At 39.2% G+C, this 14,533-nt stretch overlaps 1 protein-coding gene across 4 annotated transcripts in view; it reads right to left on the reverse strand.

Moving 5' to 3' along the window:
• The window catches only part of LOC109921271 (LIM domain only protein 7-like), a 218,675-nt gene that overhangs the window by 39,471 nt on the left and 164,671 nt on the right, over positions 1-14,533 (reverse strand). For 3 of the 4 annotated variants that reach the window (XM_048598226.1, XM_048598224.1, XM_048598227.1), the window contains exons 10-11: positions 6,654-6,686; positions 2,147-2,264 (exon numbers count right to left, since the gene is read on the reverse strand). In XM_048598226.1, coding sequence (XP_048454183.1) covers positions 2,147-2,264; positions 6,654-6,686 — 151 coding nt within the window. The remainder of the gene's footprint in view (positions 1-2,146; positions 2,265-6,653; positions 6,687-14,533) is intronic. The other variant, XM_048598225.1, reaches the window with a different exon arrangement.

Genomic DNA, 14,533 nt, shown 5'->3' on the forward strand with positions numbered 1-14,533 from the left:
ACCATTCGGCCCCTCAAGACTGCTCCACCATTCGGCCCCTCAAGACTGCTCCACCATTCCAGAAGATTATGACCGATCGGTTTGCATTTAGAATTCAACATTCCCATCTACCCGAATAACCTTCGATTCTCTTGCCTAATCCATCTAATTCTGCTTTAAAAGATATTCAATGGCCCATCTCCACCATCTTCCGAGAGTTCCAAAGTCACGTGAACCGTAAAAACAAATTCTCATGATCACTTTCCTAAAAGGGTGACCCTAATTTTAAAAACAGCCCCCCTTAGTTCTGGACTCAATGCACAGGAAGAGACATCCTTTCCGCACGCACCTTGTGAACTTACACACTTCAATCAAGTCACCCTCACTCTTCTAAACTCCAGTGAAAATGAACCCAGTCGGTCCAACCTATCACCATAAGGCAACTCATTCAGATCAGCTTGATGAGTAAACTATGGTTAATGTTAAAGAAGGGACTGGTACACAGATCACTCTTTTATATCCAATACATAAATGATTTAGACAGATGCATATGGTTCAAATTCAAAATTTATAGATAATACAGAGCTTGGAAGCACTGGGAACTGACAGGAGGTTTATCACAGACTTCAAGAGGACAGAGGCAGGTGAAAATTTAATGCACAGGAGTGTGAAGAGATATATTTTGGCAGAACCAGTAAGGAGGGGCACTAGAAAATAATAGGCACAACTTTAAAGAGGGTGTGAGAAGAAAATAAACAGGGATTGTGTGTGCACAGAAGTTGGAGGTGAGAGGGCAGTTGAAAAATTGGTTAAAAAGGCACAATATTCTAAGCTTTAAAGATGGAGACAAAGTACAAAAGGCAAGGAAATTATGATTGACCCATACAGAACATTGGTTCAGCATCTGCTGGAACAATGTAAACAATTCTGAGCCCTGAATTTTTGGAAGAATCCGAAGGCACTGGAAATAGTGCCAAGGGGAAAAAAAAAGTCAAAAAAAAACTCTTCCAGGAGGAGACTAAGTACTGTTGTTCCAAGCTGACGGACAGAGATGATCAGGAGAAACTGTTCACATTGGCAGAAGGGTGAAGACCCAAAAGACACCAATTTCAGGTAATTCTCAGAAAATTCAATATAGTGATGAGGAAAACCCTTAGTTTTCACGCAGTGGGTTAAGACCTGAAATGTGCTACATATGGTGGAAATTCTATTGTGGCCTTACAAAAGGAATTAGAGAAGTACCTGAAAAGAGAGAGAAGGAAAAAAAAATTGAGGGGTTATGGGGAAAAGGCAGCAGTGAGAGATGAGCAGGGTTGCTCTTGTGGGTAGCCAGAAGGCACATGGTGTGATGAATGGACTCCTCCTGTAGCACCACTTAAGCACAAGGTGCATACATGGTCAAAATTATTTTTCTGGTGAAGAATGTAAAAATCTTTCCCTGGGTTTGCCCCTTACCCTTATGGACCCTATCAATTACAGCTCAGCGGGGAGATTACCAGTTCACAAGACTCTGCCTACACTGCATTTTTATCACCTTTGGGCAATGCATTCTTTCTCAAACAATTCTTGCCTTGTGGGCAATTTCCCTGGTCTTTCATTGATGTGAATATGACTAAGATTAGCAAATTTAGCCCAGAACCATGCCTCAGCATTGCATGATGCTGTGCGTCGGAACTGTCATCAAACTATGACAAGTTTCACACACATCTCATCAAAAGTTCCTTCGCTCCCTTATGCGGTTTTTCTTCACATAAATGCACAAAATCCTCCTTACATTTTTGGCTTCAGCCACCTAGTTCTCACTGCTGGAATATACCCATCTCCAATTTCCTGCTCTCCATCATAATGTCATACAAACCTAACTCCCAACAAGCTTACAGTGGTTTATCAACCTCCTCCATCACTGTCCCATGTCCATTTTTCTCACACATCCCTTGTCAAAGTGCAGTGGGATCTTTTCCAACAATGAAAATATGCCAGTGGGTGTGATTACAATTTGTGATGATTAAGAACCTAATTTAAAATTGCAAATGACATTTAAAAAGCCATAAGCTAAAAAGTCATTGGCAAAGGAGTCTTTTTTTTTCAAAGCCATGGCTATATTTGCAACTGGCAGATATTGAATGTTGAAAATGAAAGTGAAGAAATGAGACTGTTCCCAACTCACACTCTGCCATTCCTGGTCTTGGTCTTTCAGAGCAGCCTTCATTTTCTGTAACTCCTCATATCTCAGTGATTTAAGAATTCCAATGGAATCTTCAGACACGTCGTTGAGTGATTTACTCCTAAATTAGAAAGGTATATTCAATAGCCATTAGAGAAAAATAAATCAATCAATGTAGAGTCATGTAGACAGGAGCATTAATCATGGACTTGGAGAAAATAGTTCCGTTATGTGTAATTGGGCATTTTTACTCAAGCAGAGAACTGTGTGTTTCCGTAATTAGGTTACAATGTCTCCCAATACAATTACACAAAGAATAAACTGCATCTCATCAATGAACTAGCATGTTGGTTTTCTGGAAAAATGTAATATTACACAATTAGCCAAGAAATTCACTGTAGGCCTCCGTCAATATGCTTCCAGCAGCACTTAATATTTGGTTGCAACCTTTCTGGGTTCTTCAAGTTAGTTACATTGCCACTAAAACTATGGCAATTAATTGAGTGCTTGCACAAATATCTCAAAAGCTTTGCTTAGCATTAACGTTCTTTTGTCAAAATTCATTAACTACATCTGATTGAGAAACCATCATCATGTGGATGAAGCGAAACTGCAAGGTTTGTGCTTTTGCGAGGCATTTAAAAACCCGAAGCAACTTTAAATGAAATTTATCAATGCCCCCACAGCACATCTGAACAGAAGCATGATATTGTACAGGTGCTGCTGCGAGAAGGGGTTCTCAACTGAGTAATTAGCGGCAAAGGCAAGATGATTTCTAGGGGTCTATCAAAAATGAGAATGTCGGAAAAAGAGACAAATATGCCCACAAATTAACCACTTACTACAGTGCTTTGCTTTTCTCTCTCCCAGTGAGACCCTACTGAGGCTTGAAAATTCTCATGGCCCCTCGTAGACAGGCCGGGTGGACAAAAGGGAAGATTTACGATAACAGAAGGAAGGTTGTGGGGGTGGGGTGAAAATGATAAAAGGAGCAGGAAAGAAGTTTACCATTGCTTTATCAGAGCTCAACCTCAACATTTTAGCCCATGACCACATACACAGGGTCCTGTAAATCAATATGTATCGTTTAACACATCTAAATGCATCACAGTGCAAGGCTGATTGATTATCTTAAATTTATTTCCAATATAATTCTTAGCCCAGTTCGGATTATTTAATAAATGATTGCCAATAGCAGATTCACATCTTAATGTGGGCATATTTTTGAGGCTTGTAAGCACAGGCTGGTTGAGCACGATCAGCATACTGCCCATCATGAACAGTCAACAGGACATGCCGTTTGATATGGTCCACCAGTTTTTGGGATCTATAGACTACATTGCTGGAAGCACACCAGCACTGAGTCAGAGAGATGCATTTGCATGTACTGTAAGCTACATAGGGATTCCCGGTTTAATGTAGGCAAAGAAATTCGTACTTACCTCGTCATGACAAAAGGGGTCCTACAGGCAGCCAATCTCTGTTGCGTTCCCATGGCAACACCCTGACTAATCAAAATCTACCTGCCTAGACTGAGAATTACGATTGACAGTTAACTGTTCTTGTTGCATCCACAGGCCAACGATGGCCCAAACAATCAGCAGCTTCTTCTCATCCTGTATAAATAGGTATCTTTCTTCCCCCAGGTCAGTTTCTTGCATCCTAGTCTTGATGAGTGCAAGACAAACCGTTTCAACGCCATGTCTCCTTTCACCAATGTTTTTAAAAAGAGTCTCTTATTCCTTCCCAAAGGAGTTGATCGGCCCACGCACCCTTGCTCTTCTTCAAAATAGTGTCAAGCTCAGGTGTTGCATTGGAGTGTCCAAGGAGTCAGCCTAGAGTTTTGTGCTCAAGCCCTGGAATTGCTGGAGTGCAACCGAGTGAACCACACCTAACATGTTGAGAGTTGTTGCCAGGCAACAGCACCGAGTTACATATTAAACAAGTAACACAATCCTAATAATCAACATATTTTTGATTGTATTAATCATTTTTATACAGAAATAATATTCGTGGTTTAAAGAGGGTGGTGGAATTGTTAAACAACGAGAGGGATGGGGTTCTGAAGTGGAGAAAATTGAGAAACCCTGGCTTAGATATTTAAGTTTAGTGTACTGTAAAAAAAAAACTGCAATGTTCATATCAGACACTAGGGGAGACCAGTGATGCAATTTAACAACAAATGGTCAAATCATTGTTCAGAAATTTTCCCTGGCCAGTATTGAAACAAATCTATTAATGCCTCAGCTGAAAAAACGACTGCTCCACAAAAAAAAGTTAGAATCTGTGGAAGTATAACCCGCACGGTCAAATTATTTTGCTTGCCTCAGCTTAGCACAACTGAGAAGAAAAGACTGCTCGCACATATACTGGCTACTTAGTGAACAGAAACATTGAGCTTCAAAGTAATTATCCTGTTCAGCAAATCTGTGAGCACGCTTATCCGGGAATTCTTGATAGTTTAACACGTCTGAAGATTTCTGCAATTTGGACTTGTTTGAATTCTCTTTAATTTACAAAGAAACGTGTTATTAGTTACCAAGTTAGTACTGAAAATCATAAAAGATACTCAACTGAAACAAAGATTTGAAACACGCTGCTTTGTGTATGTGACAAGTTGAAATGCTACCAAAGAGGATGGGTAACCTGTGTGGTCTCAGTGTCAGACAGAGGGTAAGGAATATAAGATCAATATCAACTAATATTAGATGACCATTCTCTGATCAGCTTGGATGCCAAGAATACCCTAACTAGAAATACCACGAGGCATGAGAAATCCAAAAAGACTCCCTGTCACCCAGTAAATAACAAAATAAAAAGACCAAAGCTATTACTTCATGGGACAAAAAAGTATCCAAGACAATAATAGAACAGGTGTATGACATAGTAGTGCATTCAGGTGCATACTTTGTGTTTACTGTAGAATTTAGGATACATATTACAACTGAGCAATTGTTAAGTGACCATGCAACTAACTGTTAACACATCATCAGCCAAAGTCAAATCAAGCTGCAAGTAAGCCAAACGTTGCTTTGCACCTGTTCTGCCAAACCAACTGCAATATACAGCTATTTTTGACCATCACCACTTAGCATGCCAGCTACATTAGTTGCATATCATATTCTAACAGCTGCGACACTGACCTCAGGAGTTCTTAACTTTACACTAGATTTGTAAAGAATTCGTAATAAATTGTCTAAACAATGAAGTGAAGCACATAGAAAAGAGCAGTGCAGTGACAGAGAATAGCAGGCCACACACATAGGTGTCAATTTTAGAATTAACAGACCTTTAAATGTGATTAACCTAATTGAGCCTTGGCTCCTGTTAACTGTCATTGAAACAATTATGCTTGGATTTTTTTAAGCAAACAAACTCACTCCATTATATGAATGCTCTCTTGTCTATTGTACTTAGACATACTGAGAAGCACAGAAGATGGCAGGAGTTAGAGGCAGCTTTTAATCCAAACAGGAATGCAATGTTTCAATTTTTTGATTTACGTACTAAGTATTTATGAAAAATTTGGCAAACTAAACTAAGGGAGGCTAAAAATCATTAACTTTTTGAAAAAAACATCCATAGTAAATTAATCTTGAGATTTTAACAGAAAATGAACCAATCTGGTTTATTATTCTCCCACAAGACCCAACAGGATTGTGATAAATTGTTTGATCTTTACACAAGTACTGGCCAATGGCACCAGTTGAGGGAGGATGCGTGTGAAGAGAGGAGAGGGCATTGCCTGGATAGCTGGTTTGTGATGCCAAGCAATGGCAACAGGGTGGGTTCAATTCCCACACCAGCTGAGGTTACAGTGAAGGACTCTCCTTCTCACTCTCACCCCTCACCTGAGGTGTGTTGACCTTCAGGTTAAATCCAACATCAGTCATGCCTCTCTAACGAGAGAGCAGCCCTACAGTCCTCTGGGGCTACAGCAAATTTACCTACACTGACACCAAGTCAGTATGAGTTATTTTACCCATATTCTGCTCCTCTTCTTAAAAAAAAAAGAAATGCAGGTTTTGTAGTCAGTAATCAAAAATATTATGAATGCAAGTACCATTTTAAGAGTGAATATCTTGGAAGTTCATTTGTATTGCACTAAAAATCTGAGCTGTCTTTAAGGCAGAATTTATTTTAATTGATCTCAATTACAAGTCAGTGGACTAAATGTGAAGAGGATCTTTTAACATAAACCTCATCGTTCACTTGTCTGCTATAGGTTAAAGCTGCATTAGCTTCAATATGCTGTTTTATTATATTGCCTGCTGCATACAGCCAAAAGCACACAACTGCAAACTTACTGGACATTCTAAACAGATTGAATGCATCAGGATATGAAACCGACAAGAGAACGAGAATTAAACTCTCAGCTGAGAGTTTATCAGCACATTACTTCATTAGTCTTATTTTGCAAGCAGGTTATGTTTGTTTAGCACATAGAAGCACAGTACAAAACACACATTGCACACATACAGCTAAGCACTTTAGACTTGGTTAAACTTACCCTAAATCACTATCAGCTGACCTTTGGAGAAGTCTAAAGAATTGAAGAGAATCAATAAAAACAAAATGTAACATTTAACACCGCAAAGTGGGTTACAATAAGGTGGTTCCAGTTGTAAACTTAGGTGTGTGTTATTTTGGAATAGACTCTCACACTATGGAAACAGACCCTTCGGTCCAACCAGTCCACACCATCCATGTTCCCAAACTAAACTAACAAGTTGCACCCAAATAATCTGTCTATATCAGATTTTGCTAATTATCTACTGTTGATTAAATGTCAACTTCATATCAGAAATAAATATGTTAGATTATCTGAAATTTAGATATGCAAAAAATATTTTGCAAATATAAGACACCAAAAATATATTTTGAAGTCATCTCATCTGGGTGGAATTAATATCAATGAATGGTAATGTTAAAAGCGCAACTGATATCAAAGCTCTAAAATATTGCTACAAATTCAAACACGTTTGAAGATGTTGTGTATAGATTGCCATCTCTAACACCGACTTAAACAAAATGACATGCTAGTCCTTTAGTTTATACATCAATATGTAGGCATGGATCGTGTACTTCAAATTAACAAGAGATTGCAAATGAATGCAACAGGTTTTTAAAATCTTACTACATAACTAACATAAACTAAGCATTTGATGAAGGGGGACAATTGATCTCAGTCTTACTGTTATCGATCTTTGAGAGATATACAAAGTATTATGAAACACCCAATATCTTATTGCCACTTTTATTGAGTTCCAAATACAATTGCTGCTGTATTACAATTTCAGTATTAAACAAACTCAGCGTCGTTATGAAGAATTAACATTTGTAAAATCAGTTTCAAGCATGCAAAATTGTATTAAAACAGGGCACACATGAAAATTATCATATGTTGATAAAAAGCCAATGTCATGCTGCAACTAGTACTCTATTTGAACATTTCTTTGTGGAAGGGTAACAGTTAGATGTTGCTACTATTTAAAATCTGAGTTCACTTTATATTCTCCAATCCTTTTCCAGTTATCATGCTCACCTGTTTTAGAACATTTTCAAATAGTTAAATGGAGACCAATACTTACTACCAACTTGCTTTGAAGGTAGTTAGACAGAGATCAGATATGGTTTCAATCTTTTATCCCCATCTTGTTAGATTCTGGGGGGTGTTGTGTATTATTTTAGGATCCTGTTGTTGCTTGACCTCATCAAACCTTTATAGATTGTCAATGTTTTCAAAAGCCAGAGTTGCAAACGTCCACAATCTAAGCAACAAGGGGTTGGTCTGACGTGGCCATTTCGAAAGCCACACTGATTACCAGGGATTAAGCCACTCCTTTCAGAGTAATGGATAACTTAATAAAATATAACGTGACAATTTCAGAAAGTGCTGGACAATATGGTAGAAGGTCAGTGTGCTCTAAGTCAAATACATTGCCAAACAAATTTTAAGCCACACTAAAAGATCATCAGTGCTGAATTACTTTCTCCTTTTATCTTAGGAGAGGTTTGGGAAGAAAGAAAATCGCATTACAATACAAGGTAAATTTCATTGTTCTGCTTTCTCTTTCATAGAGTCATACAGCACGGAAACAGACCCTTTGGCCCAAGCAGTCCATGCCGACCATAATCTCACGCTAAACTAGTCCCCACCTCCTGCACATTGCCCATATCCCTCCAAACATTTCTTATTCATGTACTTAACTAAGTGTCTTTAAAACATTGTAACTGTACCCACATCCACTACTTTTTCTGGAAGTTCATTCCACACATGAACCACTATAAAAAATAGCCCTCATGATTTTTCAACTTTCTCCTCTCACATTAAAAAATGTGCTCCCAGTCTTAAAACCCCCACCTTTGAGAGAAGGCATCTACCATTCACCTTATCTAAACCCTTCACGATTTTATAAACCTCTATAAAGGTCACATCTCAACCTCCCATGCTCCAGTGAATAAAGTCCCAGTCTATCCAGCCTCTCCTTATAACTCAAACCCTCCATTCCCAACAACATCCTGGTAAATCTCTTGCTAACTCTCTCCAGCTTAATAATATCCTTCCTATAACAGGACAACCAAAACTGGACACAGTACCCCAGAAGAGGCCTCACCATCATCATATACTCAAAGGTCTGAGCAATGTTTGTGGTATAGTACAAGCGAGATTATGGAGGCTGAATGTAATGCAGACCCCAAAAGCCAACTATGGTAAACACATCACCATCCACAAAGTATTGGGATCTCTAGAGATTTGCACCACTATCATTTTAATATCTGCCCCCTTGCTGATATGCAAATTAGCCTTCAATACAACTAGTCTCTATCACATTTGCTTTGCCCCATCGTTTTTCCTGTCATTTAATCTTTCCTGTCTTCCACCCTGTCACAGACTTCTCCTTTTACTCTATCCTCCACTCTTGACTTTCTATGCCTTTGGATCTGGTTAAAACTGATTCCATCTCTGACCTTTTGCAGCTCTGATGAAACGCCATTGATCTAAAGTGTTAATTTTTCTTTTCTCTCCACACAGACTTGTGCGTTTATTTCAGATTTTCAGCATGTACATTTTGTTTTCCAATGAAAATACTTTTATTCTGCACGGAAAAAGACTGTACCACGAGATACTGAAAACGTGATGCCCCAGGAGTTAAATTTTATTGGGGAAAGAGGGGCCTATTTCTCATGTCTCCCACCCATGATGAAATGCCAGACATGTTAACCAAGTCCATCCCACAGCAGTAAAGCACTGGTGATGGCTTTACATTGGAAAACTTAGACCCCTCAGTGGGGCAAGTTCCAACGTCAAAGCTACCAGTCATTTGATTGACTATCTGATCCTCGGTGCCAACACCGAGTTGTGGAATCTGTTGTGATTGTAACTGGGAATAACAGCATCCCCTGGTATCCATAACAGAGCAAGTCCCAGGACTAGCCAGCCCAGGGTGGTGGTCATTGGTATGGGTAGGGGAGAAGAAAAAGAGCGAGAGAAAAACAGTCCTTCATACCCTTTCATTTTCAAAAAAAAAGTGATATACCTACTCAATTATGAAATCGTTATGGATCAGGGGGTGGTCATTCATCCCATCATATCTGAACCAGCAAGGTACAGCCTTGCTCCTTATCCCTGCACATTCATTCATTTCAAATGATTGTCTAACACCCTCTTGAATGCCTCAAATTTCACCATATCATGGGATGAGCATCGTAACATTTCAGTTCATTAGCTTTACAAGCTCAATTGCCCATTAATCTTATCAACAATCGTCATGCCAGTTCCCAGCTACCTACTAATTCGAGAGAAATGGATAGGGAATGAACAGAGAGCCAGTGGTCAGGCCATCCACTGAAAACACACCCAACAGGGAGGCTGTAAAATCCAGTGCAGATATCCCCTTCATGTAACAGACATTTATTGAAACATTAGGGGCAGCACAATAGCTCAGTGGTTAGCACCGCTGCTTCACAGCACCAGGGACCCAGGTTCGATTGCACCCTCAGGTGACTGTCTGTGTTTCCTCTGGGCGCTCTGGTTTCCTCCCACAGTCTGAAGATGTGCAGGTTAGGTGGATTGGCCATGCTAAATTGCCCATAGTATCCAGGGATGTGTAGGTTAGGTGTGTTAGCCCTGGGAAATATGGAGTAAGGGGATGGGTCTATGTGTGACAGTTGGAGTGGACTCGTTAGGCTGAAAGCCCTGCTTCTACACTGTAGGGATTCTATGGAGTTTTTCTCCTGCTTTACCACTAGTGCAAATATTTCACTATATTTCCAATATCATATCTATAAAATATCTTAAAAGGTGCCTACTTTTGTTTGTGCTGTATTTTGTCTAGAGCACAAATAGTTGAAGATATTGGAAAAAAAATGTTAATTTCTTGCAATATATTTCTGCAACTGCAAGATGATAAACGTAAAAGCAATTCTCCCAAATTATGGATTGACTACTACACCATGAATAACAGTCACTGTGCCAATGTACAAAAATTAAGCACTTCATTTATTATTCTTTATAGAGGTGGATAGTGTCATTCGATCACTAGTGACTGCAAATATTGCTGGCTATTCTTGTCACGTTTGAAACGCCAATCCTGGGATAATCATTAAACATCTGATGAAGTGTCATGTCATGCTTGGTTGGGAAAGGATAAGTGAAAGAAACCAGTACAAAACATCTTATATTAGAACAAGTCAACGTTACAGAAATTCTACAAGTTCACTCTTCATGCATGATTTAGTCCATGACAGGGATTTGTCTTATTCGGTTCAGAGACATGGATGGAACGCACATTTATAGCTACAACACCCCCTGACCTCTCAACCAGCTGCCGCTTCTTGTATCTTAATCTGCTGGCCTCCCTTATAGTCTCCCACTTCTTTGCATCCTCCTCACTACATGAGCCAGGAGCAAAGTTTCGACAGTGTAACGTTTGGTTAGCCTGGGACAAAGCCATTCTACGAGAAAGCATGTCATCCTTTACTGGGCATGGCAATGTATTCACACACGTTTCTGCCTCTTCAGAAACTTGGTCGGGTAGACAAAGGAACCTGGAGCGGAGTGATACAGGCAAGCTCGAGAAATCTGGAAAAGGAATTGGATTGTAGATGTCTGGAGCACCTGATGGCAACATTTGCTTTGTTTGAGAAAAGCGTTCTTTCCTAAGAACCACATCGTCTTTCTCGGGATCCGGAATTATAGTTTTGTCTCTTCGTTCCTGCGCAACGAGACGCTCAATTGAGTCATTTGATCCAGTATTGGTTCGATCTTCACAGCACAAAGGTTTCAGGTCAGGATTCACGTGAAAAGCACCAGTTTTACGGCTGAACATGTCGTCATTTTCCAAATCTGGTTCCAATTCCTGGTTGGCTTCCTCCTCCTGCTTGGCAGAATGGGACTGCTGAGTCAGGGAGGAATTTTGTTTCTGTCTTAGAATTCTAGGACCTGCAGTTGGGTCGACCTTTGATCTGGAAACCGAGAAGTCTGCCAATTCAGAATAAGTAGCACTTGCATCTAGAGCTTGACGTAGTGGAAACAGGCTTTTGTTCCCCCATTAATAGAAGTGGAAAGAAAAGGAAAGGAAATATTTACTGGAAAATGATCAAGAGAATAAAATCTACATTCTACCAAAGCAAAGTAAGAAATGGCCAGAAACAGCAAGGCAGATGGAAAGCATTGTAACAATATGTGCCAATAATTTGAGCAGCGGATGTGAGGTGCCTATGATAACAAAGCCTGCAGGACTTTTTTTGATATGTAAGTTTTTACAGCAGATAGGTGCATCAAGCGTATAGAACGCTTTACACTTTTGTAATAACTGAAGCCAGATTTTAAGCCTCACTCAGTACAGCAGACGAGGTTTTTACATTAAAAGGAGCTAGGTAATTGTCCTTAAATCACCAAAGTAGCATCCAGTTTAAAGGAAGCAGTTTCTTATTAAATATAGCAATAGCAGCCCAGCACGATTGAAATTTAGTATACTGCAATGTAGCACATTAATGTAACTATCATAAGTGCCATTCAGCCAGCAATAACTTAAGATCTTTTATATGCTGCTTTATTAATTTCAGACTTGATCTAACGAAAATTGATGCAATATGAAATGCTCAAGCATAGAGGCTGCATCAATTTATTTTTAAAACAAAGCAAAATAAACCAATGCAATGAGCACTAATTGTTAATCTATTTAGGAATTATACATAAACAGCAACCTTTGTTCATCTATAGTGCGAGTGACACCTGCCACCCATCCTTGGCACACAGTTCCTGCGGATTTTATAGTTTGTGTGTTAAGCCGTGAATCACCCCTACAGCAATGTTCAGTGTCGGACTCCTGTGTCTTTTCAGTGCTAGCTTTGTTAATGGTGAAGTAGTTGGCATCCTCTTGCAACTCGGATGGCTTCCTTCTGCAAGTTGGGATGGCCGAACAGTGGGAAAAGAGAATCAGAGGGAAAGTGAAAAGCAAAGATAGGTCAAGGTTACCAGCAAGATACTTAAAATCAAGACGTACCAAATTACAATTAGTTTAAAAGGTGAAGTAGCTGCCTACTTTTGCAAATGTTATTTTGCAAAAGTAATTTTTTCTCATTATAATTTCACAGTCAACAAGCTTCAAATCAAATTCTTTAAAACTCAATTTACAAAAGAAAATTAAGCACTCATGAAGAAACCATGAGCATGAATTTTAACATCCAAAACCCACCAATCAAATATCTAGTGATCCAAATCCTTTTGTTCAGTTGAAATTCTTAGTTTACAGATTGCTCAAGTTCCAATTATTTTGGTTTATCCCCTAAGAGTCATTGCTGACACCATCGTGTCAACCAGACACTGCATACATTTGCTAAATTTAGTGAATCAAAAGAATCCAAAACCGCCACAGGAATGTCATAACCAAAATAAAGGGAAAATGTTAAGAGAAAAGCAGAAAAAGGTAGTACGATAAACCAGGCTCAATTTGAGTTAATAAAGTACTCATGAATCAAGGCCTTTATAGAAATGCAGAATGAAATTGCGTTTATAAAACATCTTTCAGAACCTCAAGACATCCCACGTGCAAAAAATAAAGGACCTTTGAACTGTTGTCACTATTCCAATTTAAGAATCACCCTAGCCCTTCTTCAAATACTTAGACAAGGCAAAAGAGGGTCTTAGTTTAATGTCTCATTTGAAAGACAGTATTTCTGACAATACAGCACTCCTTCAGAACCACAGTGAAGTGTTGGGCTAGATTAAGTTCAAATCCGAGGCAGCTAGTGCTGCTAATGAACTGTGGATCACATCTTGTGCAAGTGATCATGGATAATTGATCTACAGACAAATCTCCACAGTAAATGCTACTGTCGTCAGGTAAAGACAAACCTGATGTACTGAAGCTCCTTATACCATGGTCTGCTTCGAGAACCCAACTGGATTTGTCTCCATTGTTCTTCTTCCTTTGCAGTCCAATTCTTTGGTAGGAATCTATCAAAGGTCACACTTTTCACTGGTAACACTGGGTTCAGTTTACGTGTAAACAGGTCATCCTTTTCAATGTCCGGACTGGCATCTTGTTCTTCCTCAGAAGCGGATTCATCCCAAAGTGGTTGGGAAGCTTTTGTGGATTCTTCATTCACCACACAGACACTCGGCTGCTTTTGGCTATTGTTAGAAACATCCTGTATCATAAGGTTTATCTGCCAGAATATACACATAGCAGACAAAGTAACATGCTATGTTGTTTTTCCAAAGAGCTTGTACATTAAGCTGATATGACATAGTATGTGTTAGTTTTGCACAGATAGACAAAACTATTTCATTGGCTGCAGAGGCATTTACTGATTTAGCATGTTATAATGCACAACACAAGCAAATGTTTTCAATATTATGATTACTGATGGGAAGCATGAAATGTTTTGTAAGTGAAATGCAAATGGTGTAGTTTTCTTTAAGTTAATATGACAACCACTGAAGCTTGTAAAGCTGTACTTGAAAGCACATTCTATAAGCATCTCTGACCTTCCAGATTTCTCGTTCTCTTCTACTAAAGGAGTGATGCTCTCAGTCGAAGGAGAAGCTTGACAAGGTGGCACTGGTAAATTTTTATCCAGTCGAAGAGGCGTGTGCCTTACAAAACCAAGGGGTGTACCAAATTTCCGACGTGCAAAGTCGTCCAGCAAGGGATCAGGCTCCCTTCTTTCATTATCTGATCCAGAATCAGAGTCAGGATAGACATGTGGTAATTCTTCAGATGATCCACCATCACCTCTGGTGGAAGTTTTACATGTACCCACGTCATCAGCAACCGTTTCATCCTTCAGAGATTTCTCTTTTCTACTGAAGCCAAGTAAGAAAATTTGGATTGAACTAAATGAGATTCAAGTAGCACACAACATTAAGATCATAAGATA

The sequence above is a fragment of the Rhincodon typus genome, chromosome 6, assembly GCF_021869965.1.
Source record: "Rhincodon typus isolate 14 chromosome 6, sRhiTyp1.1, whole genome shotgun sequence".
Classification (NCBI taxonomy): domain Eukaryota; kingdom Metazoa; phylum Chordata; class Chondrichthyes; order Orectolobiformes; family Rhincodontidae; genus Rhincodon; species Rhincodon typus.